Source organism: Pinus tabuliformis, chromosome 2_2 (genome assembly GCF_031772625.1).
Source record: "Pinus tabuliformis cultivar Carrire ecotype Pingquan chromosome 2_2, CPIR1, whole genome shotgun sequence".
NCBI classification, from domain to species: Eukaryota; Viridiplantae; Streptophyta; class Pinopsida; order Pinales; family Pinaceae; genus Pinus; species Pinus tabuliformis.
The window spans coordinates 2,440,715-2,457,007 of NC_142300.1; the positions used below are offsets into that span (position 1 = coordinate 2,440,715).

At 38.4% G+C, this 16,293-nt stretch overlaps 1 protein-coding gene across 2 annotated transcripts in view; it reads left to right on the forward strand.

Annotated features, from left to right (window-relative positions):
- LOC149191250 (ATP-dependent zinc metalloprotease FTSH 8, mitochondrial-like) overlaps positions 1-16,293 on the forward strand; it is a 118,770-nt gene that overhangs the window by 22,345 nt on the left and 80,132 nt on the right. The window contains exons 2-4 of one of the 2 annotated variants that reach the window (XM_089404143.1): positions 13,841-13,918; positions 14,329-14,581; positions 14,803-14,874. In XM_089404143.1, coding sequence (XP_089260269.1) covers positions 13,850-13,918; positions 14,329-14,581; positions 14,803-14,874 — 394 coding nt within the window. In that variant the 5' untranslated portion in view covers positions 13,841-13,849. The remainder of the gene's footprint in view (positions 1-13,840; positions 13,919-14,328; positions 14,582-14,802; positions 14,875-16,293) is intronic. The other variant, XM_089404144.1, reaches the window with a different exon arrangement.

Sequence of the window (16,293 nt, forward strand, 5' to 3'; positions counted from 1 at the left end):
GTAAATAGTTATAAAAACTACTAGAAACTAGAAAATAGAAGTAAATCTATTATCTATTTCTTATGCTTGGGCCTCTTGCCACCACGAGAAATGTCTAATTTTTTAGTCTTGTTGGAAAATCAGGATCTTTGTCATTAATATCACCTTCTAAGCATTAATATCCAGAGGTATCTTTGTCATTACCTCTGTATTTGTATAGGGATCTTTGTCATTAATATCATCCTCTAAGCATTAACATAAGATAGAAAAAGCATAGCATGTCAAGTCAAGATTTTGTTTGAGTGATGCGTACATTTTTAGGAGGGTCATGATAGAGGAGTTGACAACCAATGTCACTAACATCAAGGTACATAGATTGATTGGTGCTCTTGGTTAAATATGAGTTCCATACCCCAATACATGACAAAATTCAATGGAAACATTGCAATCCCCCAATCCTGAAATCCTGAAAAACTGATAATTCTGCTGGATTTTGAATGAAATCTAAAATTCTACTTTCTCCATATGAAATCCAATGAGGCTGGAACCACTCTCAAACATCCTGAGTCATTTCATGGTAATGTTAAAAATTTAAGTAAAAGGATGAAAATGAAGATTAAGGAGAATGTCACTTTTACTTTAGGAATTTAACATTACCATGAATAGCATATTAATACTAGGGACATAGACTTGATCATTAAGCTGCCCCACTCAAAAAATATTTGTTTCTTTAAAAAAAAATTGCATTTCGAACATTACTACAAAAAAAAAATTGCAAAAAAGACAAAACGCTCCCGAAAAGGTAGGGAGTGAAATTTTTTTTAGGGAGCGCGCTCCCGAGTCACTCCCGCCCAGAGGGCGGATTGGGAGCGGATTGGGGGGGGACGCTCCCCCACAACACTGGTCAAAAGAATAAAAAAAAATAATTTTTATTATTGTAACAATGACTTATTAAAGCATAGGTTTCATGCTTGGGTCATCATTATATTAGTCAAAGTCCCCATTGTGGACTCCTAGGATTAATATTGAGTTTATAGAGTCATTGTACATTCGAAGAGACCCTTCTTGGGCTTTCAGATCATGTAAAAAGGTTTTGTATCAAGCAAAATATGAATTATGTGTCCTCCACATCATGTCGGCCTAAGGAAGATCAAGTCGGCCTAGAGACCCTAATTCGACCCACTAGAAGGCTATATAAAGAAGGAAGTCGAAGTCATTTGGAAGCATCACTCTCACAACAATTCGATATCTTCTGGGAAGTGTTGGGGATGCGAAGTCTGCTGCTGGAAGGAGGAAAGAAGTGTGAGTTTGGGGGAGTCTCTAGAGGAGAAAAATCGAAGTTTTGGCACCTCTCTCTCTGTTTCGTGGTTTGGTTTAGGAGATCGAAGTCTCCTAAGGTTTTGCTGCTGCCGGAAGCTGCATGTTGCTGGGATCTGCTGCATAGTCGAAGTTGCTGGAAAGAGGTCGAAGATCTTGGAGGCTAACATGGTGTGGAGGGAAAGTCTGGTCTTGGTCTAGGGTGAAGAGTCTCAAAGAATACTATTGAAAGGAATAATTACTTTGACTGGGTTTTCCCCTCGAGGGGGGTTTTGCCTTGGCATGTGCCTATATCTTGTGTCTCTTGTTTTGTGATCTTCATGTATGTATAATTGCTTGATGAAAGATAAGATAAGAAAGAAATAAAAGAAGCCAACACACTCATAAGTAATTATCAAGATTAGAGAATCATACCCTAATATAATATCTTTGATTTTCCAACATTATCCGCACATCAAGGACTAAGCACACGGGGCAACAATGAGCATGTTTTTGTGGCGTCTTATGATTGCCCATGCTTTTGTTAGGCCATAAAAATCAACAAGAAATAAAATCTAATGCTAAATGCAATTTTAAATCCAAATTCACCTAATCTAGCGTCATAACATAATATGATGTTAGTTCTAATGCAAAATCAACATAGAATGCATCCTACTCTAACATGCATATTACATTAAGCAAATGCTAAGTGTAATCATATAGCCAATGCAACCAACATATCATTAGATGAATATAAAAATTCTTGCCCTTATGATTACTTATGAAATAAATCCAGAGGTGCGGAAAAGAATGGCCATATGGAAGGTCACAAGGGTGGGAGGTGGGAAAATATAATGACCACACATGGAAGATCATGGGTGAAAAGGGAATAAAGGGATGCAATCTATTCCATAGGATTCTCTCCTTCAACCAAAAGATAGAGATATCAACAATCAAGCTCATAAATCTCTGATGGATGACAACCTCAGGCATATCATCTTCATCATGATCCCTATCATTTATATCGGGTTTTGTGGCCACCACAAGGTCATGATTGGAAAGAAAGGGAGATCGATGATATAGAGAGACACAACAAGCAGGTTGCCCATGATGATCACACTTAGAAGAGAGAGAGAATTCCTCATTATTAGTGATAGTGTAAGAAGGGTTGAGGAAAGGGTCCATATGAGACTCAACTATACCCCTAGGATCGTGAGGGAAGACAAGGGTCCTATTGATATCATCATCATCAGTGTCATAGATAGGGTCCTTGTCAAAACAATGCTCACGAACTTCCCATTTCCCCTCTTCAGTATGTAAGTAATGATATCAAAGTTCAAAGGGGGAGTGGGATCACCTTCTCCAAGGTCTTCAAGAGCGGATTATGAGAAATAGTATCCTCAGAAAAGGCAGGGTTAACCTCAACTTCACTTTCCACAGACTCATCCTCCCTATCACACGTGTTTTGAAAATTATCTTCATCACCCTTTTCATCATGTGGACCTAGGGAGGACCCTTGTCCCTGCTCATCATCTAGATTCCCAAGGCCGTCATGATGCTTAGTGAAGGCTTCCTCTTGAATGTATAGTGCAGGGCATACTTGAAAATGTCTAAGAAAACCATCAACAAATTCCTCAATAGATGAGATGCTCCGAGGTTCGTGATTATGAAACCATGAATTATGAACAACAATATAAGGACATTTTGGTGGACCACTTTCATCTTCGAAGTATGTGCAATAGATCTTTCTACATGATAATTTGCAGAGAGTGGATCACCATCAAACATGGACACCCCACGTACAATCCTCCTTGTGACATGATTAGGGTGCCCAAGGATGCTAGTGATGTCCAAAGCAGGAAAATCATCAAAGAAAGACATCCTATTGAGATATACATGCAAATTATGTAGGAGTCGCCAGGATGAATTTAGAGATGCCTAGAGAAATGCTTGCTCCACCCTACAAGCATTGACCTTAAAGTTCAATGAAGAACTAGGGCTTCATTTTTCCAATGGAGTCGCCAAGAATGATATATCAACGATGTCGTAAGGGAAACAAGACACACATCTTGTGTCCCCGACAACGGTGCCAAAAATGCTACCGTTCAATCTAGCAAGGGCCCTAGGAGGGGTTCCTAAGGGACAACTACTAGACCAAATGGCAACAACGGGACAAGGATCCACTGTCACCTCAGTCGATGCCCCTTGCTCTTTACAGACTTTCACCGATAGGAGGAGTCTCGGTATGGAGGAAATCGCTTGAATGATAGGATTAATGGCATGGTATAATGTGATTTCCTAGGCTCATTCAAAGGAGAGGTTTGATTAATGGTTCAAATACCTAAAGAAAAACTTAAAGGCTCCCCAAGAAAGACCTATGAAAGATGACCTCCGGCTTAGCAATATTAAAAAATGATGAATGCCTAAGATGAAAACTTTGAAAATCCCTCACTTATGATTGATGTGCTTATACTACGGTTCAAAGTGAGGCAAGGATGGCTCATTCAATGGAAAGATTCAATTAAAGTGTGAGCTCTGGGAGAAGTTAGGGCAACTTTCCACAAAAAGCCCCTTGAGAGAAATACTATAAGAGACCAAGGTTTGAGAGATATACCATGGTAAAGGCGCATCAAATGATCAACTATAGTTACGAGAAAAGGTTTTGAATGATGAAATACAAAGTCTAAACCTTTAAGAAATCCCCAAGTCAAAGCAACTTCAAAGGTTCCCTCTTGGTGTGATAGTTACGACATCAATTTATTTGAAATTCCACCATCAGAATTTGCTCAAAACTGGAGGATGCCTAGAGGAGACATAAATGAAGAAACTTGTCTGGACGAAAATCGAAAATTCCTCCTCCCTAAAATTTCACACCAAGCCCTAGAAGATCTCCTTATCCTAGGGTACGAAGAAAAGAGGAAGAAAAGAGGTGGAAGAATTATATTTCGTTAAGTTAATGTGGTCACCAAGGATCTAGGACCAGTGCTTGGCTATTGGGAAGTCTGGAGTCAAAATGACTAAGACTTAGGAACTTCGCTCCTCAAGGAGGCCTAAAGAACTTAAAAGTAGTTACGCTCTTTATGGATGTAGCTTCAGAACAACTTTAGACTTTTATACTTCAATATGCAATATTTGGAGTTTCAAGGCAAAAGGTGCACAACCTACCCATAGGAAAATTCGTTCTTCTTGCCAAGATGAATAACATATGAAATAAGCTAAGATTATAAGTGTTTCATAAACTCACATTAATTTTTAGGGCACAAGTAAAATCGTAACATAGCATTCCATACATTAGACATGAAACATTATGAAATTTGCATGAAAAGAGTACTTACATGACAAAAAGAGTATATCCATCCATAAACTTGCCAAATAGAAGCTCCAAGAGAGATAGCAAAAATATTCCACACGTCAAAATGCATTTAATCATCCAAATCATTCCACAAATTGCAGGTCTGGAATCTTTAGAAAGATATATCCCAAATCCAAGTGATGATGAATGAGAGAGTACCTCTGTCATATTTATACAATCCTCTAAGGGGTTTGAATAACCTAATTTAGCTTAATGATGCTCCTATAATAAAATAATGTGCAAAATAACAATACTTTTGGTGACAAGCCCACCAAATAGCTCCATAACATGAATAATTAGCCTCTCAAGAGGGCCTAAATGATACAAAGTAGCTAGAAGGGTCATTGGAAGGCCAAATGATGTCCCTCATGTGCCATAATGAATAGAAGGCCTCCAGTAACAATGATAAAGGGGGTGGCCCCCTAATCTCCAACCAAATAACTTGTGGTGCTCCCAAGTGGATATGGGGGCACAAGAATGGCCTCGTGGGTCACCAACTGAATCAAGCAAGCTTGTGCTCCATCAGTAAAGGTTGGAATGATGATACAAGCCCTTCCATGTCTCCCCAGGTGAGAGAAAACCCCATTTGGGCCCTGGATCAATTGTCAAGTGTGTAGCCAGTTGGGCAATGTGGTCCAAGTGCATCATCATCATCGAATAACTGGGACACAAGCAAGCAATAGGTGGTGCTAAAGGATCCCATGGTGTGGCTGTATGCTCTCTACTATGGTGGAGGTCCATGGATCTCAACGCTCACCCTACAAGTGCCGTCGTGACGCTTTGGAGGGTTTGGATTCTGTATTGGGAGACCAAACCCCAAGATGAAGACCCACTTGCAATCCTATATAAGATCCAATGTGTCTCCTCACCTTTCAGTACAACAATTCATTAGTGCAATTGAGCAAATGAGCTTACAAATCATGGAACCAAGTGGGCACTTTGTAGTGAGACGCCCTTTGATAATGGGCTTTAGAATGTACAGGTGCCTCCAGGCTCAAGAAAGAGGTTAAGCAAGGACCCTATTAGGTGGCTTCAACCTCTAAGGGAGTGTTAAGTCCATGGTAGATCCGTCAAATGGTAGGTGTCATGTGAAATAGTGATGGAATGGAGTGGGGTAAAGAAAGACTCCAAGCCACATGTCATGTACAAGGGTCGCTCTAATGAGGGAAGCCCACACTTGGGTGTCTAGATGTAGGAGGGAGCAGTTGTGGAATATGTGTTACCCCGACCTTTGTTTTTCCACTCTTTTTCATATGTCCTTTGTTTTTTATTGATTTTTCTTTTATGACTGCTCGGGGCTTCAGGGAATGAGAGCATGATGTGAATGATATAGTAGTAAATACCCCTTAAGGTTGGGCAGTTCATCGCCCACTAGGGGTTGGGACAATCATGAGTTCCTTAATGATCCATGGGGCTGATATAGGGGCCCTAGAAACTAGGGTGATGGCCATGATAAGGGATAGAGCTCATGTTTGGCTTTTTCCCATGCGCTAAATTTTTAAGTCCAGGACATCTTTTGCATTTTATGGTACATTTCCTGTTGTAAGTGGCCAAATCATGCTTTTAATTTTTTTTTTAGCTACATCAACCTCCGGGACATCGTTCCAGGCCCGACCCAAAGTGTGGACAAGGGGAGGGTTTGGCTAACTCCTTGTGGACCCAATGGACAAATGTGGACCCAAATGGGAAATATGTGAAAAGGGTTATAATAAGTGGAAGGGAATGATGTATGTGGTGTTGGGAAGCAGGACCACACAACCAAAATCGGGGTTTTCCATGTAGTGCCACTCCTAAAGCTAGTAGCCAATAGAGGAGATCCCATGGGATTAGTATACAAGGTCAACCACCAAATTGGGCAAGGGGACAAGAGTACAGACCAAGGCCATTCTTTTTGCCGAATCCCCCCACTAATCCATGCGCAGAGGTGTCCATGATAAGTAAGCAAAAATACCCAATTACATAATGAAATGCATACCTTCGGGGTTGGAAGACCCACCTTCAAACATACAATCATAACAAATGGGCGAGTGGACATAATGGCGAGCTCAGGTGGCGGAGATGGTGGCACATCAAGCTATCTGGTGGCTGCTGGTTGCCAGCTGAAAGCATAAGCAACTGACAGACATTGTGAAAAAGAAAGAAAGTGGGTTGGTGCCTAGGTATATTTACAATAGAGGGGATTGGTGTCTCCTATAGGTTGGTGCCTACAAAGCAACAAAGGGGATTGGTGTCTCCTATAGGTTTGTGCCTACTAAGCAGCAGAGGGGATAGGTGTCTCCTGTAGGTTGGTTCCTACAAAGTAGTAAAAGTGATTGATGTAACAGTAGGTTAGTGCCTACAAATTGATGTAACAATAGGTTGGTACCTAAGTTGCAGGAAACGCAGGTACAGGGTCCGTTTCCGTACGGAAACGACAAGGAAACGCGTTTCCGTGTACCGTATGGCCTGGAAACGCGTTTCCGGCCGTACGGGCACGTTTCCAAATCGGAAACGTGCCCGTACGGCCGGAAACGCGTTTCCAGGCCATACGGGCCCCGTTTCCCCAAAAAAATTACTTGTTTTTTAATTTTTTTTTTTTTTTTTTTCTAATTAGTTTTTAATTTTTTTAGGGTTTCTAAGCTGTTCTAGAAGAGAGAGTATGAAAATTTAAAAACCCTAATTCAAAATTTCATCCATATTCATTAATGCTTTATGATTGCACATATATATATTAATAATTTTTAAATGTTTTTAATATATATATATATATATATATTATTATATATATTCGCGTTTCCCCGTTTCCAAAATTTGGGGAGGTCGCGTTTCGTTTCGCTTCCCCGTTTCCCCGTTTCGTGCAACTTAGGTTGGTACCTACAAGATCTTTCATATAAAGAAGCTTTTTGGTTTTCTCCTGTAAGGGTTTCCACGTATATCTTGTGTTACTTGTTCAATTTATGAGATTGATGTTTTATGATGTTTGACTGGCTTTAAATAAGTAAAAATTGTCGTTATACTAATTCAACCCCCCCTCTTAGTATTAATTTTGAGTTCTAACATTTCCTTACCCTCTTCCCTAAAGAAAAGTGTCCAATACTCTCAAGATTCTACCAAATCTATTCATGCAATATGCAATGTATTGTGGTATTGATCTGATTAGCAAGGTTGCAAAGGTCCGCACAACCTACCAAGATGGACACAACCTACAATGGGTAAGGGCCCATTGTCACCTTAGCCAGAACCCCCACTCTTTAGGCCCAACTTTCTCCTAAAAGGCCAAAGGAGAATTCTCATTCAATACCTCAACCAATCCAAGTGCTACAAGCATCTTAATGGTGTCAAAATGTGAGGTAGAGGAGTTAATTAAGGGATGTCCTCTAATTTTCTATATGTAAATCTACAGCAAGAAGCTAAAACCAGTAAAACACTACACTCAACTATGTTAGATATAGCTTGTAATTAGTCAAAATAGGTGTAGAGAAAATGTACTAACAAGATTTAAAGTTGTTTTTATGTTTGGATAACTAGTTAAAAGGGTCCTGGAACAAATCAATTTGCTTCCATGTGACTGCAGACTGTAAAATCTGCAGAAAATTGCAGGGACAGCAACCAAAGTCCTCTTAAAAGGCCCACCCAATTAGTGTCTAAGCATTACTAAATCGCAAATCTAGGGGTGGGGGAGCTAAAGGTGTTGGAGATCTTGAAAGATCACTTCCAAGCTTTTGAAAACCAACAAATTGTACTTTCCAACAAGCTGAAAAATGAATTTTTGTAATTTTGGGATAAAATCCCTCTAGATGTTATGTCCAGAAAATTTCCAACAATATATTTAATTAAATAACAATTGGAAATGGTTACTTTTTCAACTCTAAATTGATAAACGAACTATGTATATTAAATCTAGAGCCTAATTACAAGATTCCAAAAGAAAATAACTCACTTGCCAACTGGATGTGCTCTTCCTGTCAATAACATTTCCGGCCCAATCAGCATCAGTGTATCCATGAAGTCTCACAGCTTTGGCAGCATATCTCAAACCAAGGTTAATCGTCCCATGTGCATATCTCAGCACATGCTTAACAGCGATCCAATGTGCATGAAGAGGCTCAGTCATGAATTGACTCAGTGTTAACTGCAAAACATATGCTCTACGAGTGTTCACAAGGAACATCAATGCCCCAATCAACTGTCGATACTCAAAAGGATTTGCCAAGCTAGGTCGGGTAGCATCTCCACATAGCTTCTTGAAGTTCATCACCATTCCAAATCTTTCTAGCACCTTCACAACATATTTATTATTTTCCTTATGAAAGGAAAATCTCACCGGGCCTTTGCCACACCTCTAAGCCTAGGAAGTAATGCATCAATCCAAGGTCTTTCATTTCGAACTCAGAGGCCAACTCCCTCCTGCACTTGAGAACCAGAGGCTCACCACTTGTCAAGAATAAATCATCAACATATAAAACCAAAATATGGGGCATACCTAGGACCACTTTGAAGTAGAAATTTGGGTTGGTGTTGCTTCTTGTAAATCTAAGCTTCACCAGGTAGCTATCAATACGGGCATACCAAGCTTTGGGGGCCTGCTTCAATCAATAGAGTGCCTTCTTCAACCAACAAACGCGAGTCTTCCAATCATGCACTTCAAAACCTTGTGGTTGCTCAACATGTACTTCTTCCTGTAGTATGCCATGTAGAAACACAGTCATCACATCCATTTGGTGAAAAGTCCATCCTTGACTAGCAGCAAGGGCAACAATAGACCGAATAGTAGTATAGCGGACAACAAGTGCAAATATATCATCATAGTCCTCTCCATCTTTTTGGGAGAAGTGTCTAGCCACAAACCTCGCCTTATATTTATTGATACTTCCATTAGCTCCATGCTTGATCCTGTACAACCATTTAGAAGTCACAATAGACATCCCTTCGGGCCTCATAACTACTTCTCACACATCATTCTTCATTATAGATTCATATTCTTCAGCCATAGCATCTTTCCGGACCTGCTCTTTCACTACTTCTTCGAAGGTGGGAGGCCCATTCTGTATGATGGTGCTCATAGCCACTACATAGCCTTGACCTCGACATGGCTTCCTACTTTCTCTAAAGGTTCCTCTGGCAGTACCATGTCTTTCAGAATCTTGTAAGGCATCACGAAGCCAAAGTGGTCTCTTCCTGGTAGGGGGATCGCATCGAGGATAATCCAAGGGGTCCATGGCATCATCAGCAACATCTTTCTCAGGTTCAATCTCAGAAATACCTTCTAGTGGGTCCATGTCATCATCCTTCTTTTCAACAGGAGGAGGAGGAGGAGGAATGTCCCATGCTTTTCTAAGGGAACCATGTTCATCGGAAATCACATCCCTGCTAAACTCGATACACCTCATAAGTCCACTGTTCCTTCCCCTAGGAAAAACAAACACTCTTCCATGAGATCATGGAAGGATCATGACTAGCTTTTGCAATCTCTCTCTAGTCTCCCTCCTCTAATGCAGCTATCCTGTCTATTTGCATCATATTGGCCTCCTCTCTCACCCACGAAGATAAGAAGGCACCCAAAAAGTCTATAAAAAAAACTAGTAAAGAAATTCGATAAGATGAAGCTGCCATAAACAAGGCCCTAGGGACTTAATCAACCATCTTGCAAGCCTTAGCTTCAGGAACTAAATCTAAGTCTCATAAACAATGAAAGTTGTTTTTTTCGGAATTGAAGGAGATTATATGGTTCTAAAAAAAAGTTTGAAGTCTTTAATAAATGTTGAAATCCCTCTATGTTATTGCTCCTAAAAGTCGAGCTTTGTTCAAAATACCCCAAAGCAAAGACAAATTCATTTTGGAGAGAGGCTCACAAATTTCTCAGCATCATCCATCTCATATCACCCACTTTTCATAAGTTTTCTGCAAGTTTCTTGACATGCTATAGGAAAGTCTAGAGCTATTATAGGAAGGACCAATCCCTAAAAAAAGCTACAGATCCAAGTTTCTTTGACAATCTGGTTCAGGGAAGAGCACTAATAGGATCCTAATAATTGACCTTTCCATGACCAAGCTTCACAAATGAGTTCATCTCATTCTGTTCGCCCCATTCCACCCTCTAGCAGCCTGTTTCTTTCAATTTTTCATCATAATTGGACTCAAAATCTTTTACACCCACATTTCCTCCATCCCTATGAATTATCAAGTCACATATATTAGGTTTACAGTTTGCTATATGAACTATTATAGGTCGAGGATGTTGTGACCATTTTCCATGAAGCAAAAAAGGGAAAATTTGTTGTTTTCATTGCCATGATTCATCTCATGAGATACATTTATTTTTGTTTTGATATGATTTTGTATCATTCTATTAGATCTTATGACTCAGGACAAATATCATATTTCAATATCGATGTTTGATGTATCACTTGACATCTTATACATCTTATATATCAATTTTATTTTCATATTTATGTAGCAATGTGTTTGTTTGATGTTGATGTTGTTTTAGAAGTTAAAACATTGAGAAAAATGATTATTTTTGTATTTTTTAAAGTTTCCTGATAATTTCCAATATTTTCCACGATATTGCCGATAATTTAAATTTTGGACCCCTGGCGATAAATTGCCGATAACGATAAACATAACATTGGTTTGAATAGAAAGGAGAAGGAAGCCTTTTCAACATTGAAATTATCTTATCTTTCCTTGCATGATGGGAACCCAAGTCTGCTTCATCGAACTGCTGTGGGTATTTCCTCTTCAAGGTTGAAATTCAATGATGAGTGGTTCAGGTGTAGTCCATTAGGAAGGATGTTATCTAAGTTTTTCTGTACTCTTTAAATTTGAATAGAAAGCACAAGAAAGCCTTTAGTACAGTGAAAATATTTTAGCTTTCCTTGTGTTATAGGAACCCAAGGTTGCTTCATCCATCCATCGAGGACCCTTGAGCTGGGCCAAGAGCCATCAAACTTGCCAACAAGGCCCAGATCTACAAATGGGAAGGATTTACTGGTCAATGTTCCCAGTTTTACTTGTAGACACGGAGTATCAGCAATTTTGGGGTCTGCTCTTTGGCTGCTTAACTTTTCTGGTTGCGGAATCAGCCAAAGCTTTGAAGGTTGTGTCAGCTTGAGAGAGAGTGACAAGTGGTGCTTAGGATCTCCCCTTGGTAGGCATGTGCAGATCATATCAGAGGGAAGGAAAAATCCCTCACATGGTGCCGTTTGATGTTTATATTAGTGTTTGCACTAGGTAGCCAAAATACCCTTGAGGTAGGGTCTTACAATACAAATTATCCCTAAGGACATACTCCATGTGAACCTTCAATAAGAAGGAATTGTCGATTACAAAAGTCATGATCATATCCCACCCTAAGGATGTATTCATGGGTTTACGCCTGTGTACAAATATTCCATGTGGGATAATTTTCCTTAACTATGCATATAATACATTACAAACGTTATCATGGAATACTTGACAAAACTTAGGATCCAAGTTGCACGAAATGCCAAAACGTCTGGAAGATTCTGAAACAGTTACGGCTGGAAGTGCGACCCCCCAAAAATGGAAACGTCGGGCAAAAAGTCATATATGTATATGTATATATATATATATGTATGTATGTATGTACACAATATTTTTTATAAATAAGTTAATAATGCATCTTGCAAGAAAAAAAAGAATGAGACACATAAATGACATTTTAAAAGGAAAACCTAGTCTATGTTAACTCTCGTAGATGATTAAATGATTCAAAATCCAAAATTATCGTTTATCAATGAGGTTGTACATCGAAGATTCAAAAATCAGCCTTTATACATGAGGCTTTACATCCAAAATCAGCCTTTATACGTGGTTATATGTGTTGAAAATGAAACATAGCATACACTAATGACAAGTACAATTACATATCTTATAATCTTAATCCTCATCTACATTAATAAAAATAGAACAAGTTGCTTTTTTAGCAGAACTAGAGCATGGATTGATTAGAGCCTAGAGGTAAATTAGTTTGTGGAGTAATTAGACATAAAATTTAGTGTTATATTAAATCTATTTTGGCCATAGAAGGGGCCCACAACCTTCTTGGGTGCTTGAGTGAGCCCGCAGAAGCAAATAAGTCACAGAAATGAGGCAAAATTGGCTGGAAATGGGGCAGAATTGGGACGAAACGCCATAGAAACGTTTCAGCAGTGTTTTGGTTGTGTTTCCAAATCAGGAAACACCACCCAGATGTTTCAGCCGCGTTTCGGCGGCGTTTTGGGGAGTTTTGGGTACGGGGATGCCACCTGCAGCATAGCTTAGGATGCTTTGGCTGTAAATACACAAGAGTATTGGACAGAGCAAATTGTTCATAATTTGCAATATCATGGCTATCTATCCACTCTGTGGACAATAGTTCATAGTGAAGACACCCTTAGATAACTGACTCTTCATCAATTCAAGGCTGAAGCCTGAAATTCGATTATGATAATGCAGGAAGGACACTACTTTGCCGCTGCAGATACATAATCACAAATATGGAATATGAACCAGAACTACTGTGTTCAGTCTTTTATCCATTTCCCATGTTATTGTTGCCATTTTGTATGTTAGCATTGTTTTTCTGTCTTGGGGGGAAACATTCCAGCTTGTTCAAGTGTTACTTTCTTGGATGCATATGATGGTTCAAGATTTGTATTCTAAAACTCTATTGTTGTTTGTATTTTGATATTATATTTGCAAATGCAGGTGCCTTTCTCTCGAGGAGAAATGGTCACGGACATGTTCCCAGTTTATTTTTGTATTACATTTTTGGTTGATGTATCATGTGAGATACTGACATGTTCTAAGTTTTCCTCCCCTTGAAGAACTTGTGGCTTTTGAGTGGGGTGCAAAAGACTTGCAAACACATTTGCATATGTATAGATATGGGTGAAAGGGCTTGGAATTTTACTTTCTGCTACTGTTTGCTGACTAGTAGGGATCTCATTTGCATACATTTTCAACAAACTAAATCCATATCATCTAATCAAGCATAGCAGTATTGGTATTGTCTGTTCAAGTTATTTATATGAAATATTTCTGTTGGTTTTTTGAGGTGTACATGCATATCAACAATATTCAAAATTTAAATATATTTCATGAACCACTGCTTTTTATTTATCTGAAATTCAATTGATAAAGCTGTATTCTACTCTTTTCTGTTTAAGAAGTCTTCGATGTAATTTGAGCCTCTTTATATCAGATGCTAAAATTCTATATTTGCACCAGGTCGTCAGGATGATTCTTTACAGACTTGGAAGGAACCTTGCAAAAAATCGACAAACTAAAGTTCAATGCCTGCACAATGTATGTATTCAAACTTGACTTTCTGTATTGAGGTCCTTCGATGAACATTATATATTTATTCTGTTTTAAGCCTTATAACATCACCGACTAGCAGTTCTTGTTTTTTTCTGTAATTTTCTGATCAGGATTGATGTCTGCTGTGCAAGTAATATTTACTTTGCTCAGAAGGGGAGCTATTTTCATGTTTATATTATAATTCAATGTGCCATTCTTTTCTAATGGAAGGAATTTGATACAATATTGTCCAATCTGTCATTAAGCTGTAGATTAAAGTACGATCTATCAAAGTTTTTCTGATAATATGTGTCAAGTCTGCTGAGACACTCCTAAGAGTTTGATGTGAAAAATCTTTAGAGATGAATTTTGTTGTCAGTGAATTTAAAGAATATATATCTCTGCATGCATTCCAGGTTTTCTCAGGTGTATCTTCCCTTTCAAATGCAAGCCTGGTTGGTAAAGAGTCCCATGTACTGTGTCCTATGAATGGATTATTTGCAACCAAAAATGCAGTTTCAAGGAATTCAATTACCTTGGATTTCCCAACAAGATATTTACATAGTTTACAAAAAAATGAAGTATTAAGTAATGTGAAGTGCTTACAAAGGATCTGGCCCAGGGAGTTTGGAGCTCGCCTTTTCAACAGTGAAGCTCCAAGGAAAAAGAGTAAAAACCTTTTCTTAGTATTAGCTGAGTTAGAACCTTTTATCTATTTCAGAACTTAGATTCATATAGCAACTTCGCTTTCGTTAACACTCTTTCTATCAGTCTTGCTTATGAAATGGAGAGTGGCACTGGCAGTTTTTTCCAAATTTTTGATGAAGAGTGTAATCATTTGGGTTTTTTTTTTATGTCAATTTGTTTTCTGTTATTGTCTTATGTATCAGGTTATGAGAAATTCTATCCAAAAAATAAAAAGGGCATTCCGAAGGAGCAGGAGCAGAAATCAGAGTCCAAAGGTGAGCTTTGCATCATGATAACTGGAAACTTAAATTCTGGATTTAAGAATGTCAATGCTTTCTAAAATTTTCTGTTAATTTTTTAACTGCAACAATAAGGGGGAGTATGATATTGTCTGAACTTTTAATTATGAAACACTATTTTGTTGAATCTGTGTTAGGTAATTCCCCAATGGACAAAATGTGGTATCTTGTTTTGTCTAGCACTGTGTATTGGGAATTCATTTGTCTTTCTATTCTGTGAACCCTTTTCCCCATTTAGGGGATGGGAATAGATTTTACAATAATTTGTATTTGTGAGTGTTTCAAGCAATTGCTTTTAAATTTATCAGCTGCCTATGATATTTACAACCAAGTCAATTAAGGATATACCACCTCTTGGATTATGTAAAAATGCCAAATATGAACAATAGATGAGTCTCTTATTGCTGATTTGAATTGTGCCAACCCTACATCCAGTGCCGTATTTGACCATGCCCCTTTTTTGTAGTTCATTTTGAGTAAAATATAATGTCATTCAAACTCTCAAAGTTTGATTTGTGCTTGAGAGGCCACAAGCTGAGGTGATTTAGAGCATTATAGTAGGGAAAATAACAACTGCAATACAGATGTTTTCATGATAGGTGAAATAGGAGGAAGATGAAACTGAAGATTTTCAAGATATATGAATAACAAGATTTCTCTTGGTTGTTTTGAAAACAAAATATTATAGAGCATTAATATCATTTTTGAAGCTACGATATTTTGTTAGTCTGTGTTATGATCCTTAACCCTTAAAATTGAATCACAAACAATATATCAGAAATGCTCCACTCTTTATTTAATATGAAAACCCTCTAGGTTGGGGAACACCATACACTGATCTTTTTATTGAAGTATTAACTTCTGTTCACTTGTTTGAGTGTGCAACTTCTCCATAAGCTATTCTCCAATACAATATACTCCAATAGTTGATACATAAGGACTCCATCCTTATTTATAACTAGCCAGAAAGCCTCAACCATAACCAACTGCTATCTACCTAGTGGGCTTGCTTTAACGATACTGCATTACATTTATTTAGTGCTAACTACCTTAGTACCTGGCAGTCCTTATTTAATAATAACAATATAGTAGACCTGATCCACCTTATATTAATTGCCTACCATACACTATTATTGACTCTAATGTGTCCATTGATCTCCATTACACCACTAAGGAGGATCCCGTACTCTATCCCCCTTAAAGAATCATTGTCCTTAATGCTTGTGGTGATGATGCATAACCATAAACTAGTGTCCCATTTACAGGTGCTAACCACAACGCTGAAGTAGTCTAGGACCCATGTATGGGTGCTAACCACAATGCTGAAGTAGTCTAGGAAGCTAGTGTCCCATGTACACAAGTTGGCCTCAATGCTAAATCTTATAGTGTCCCATG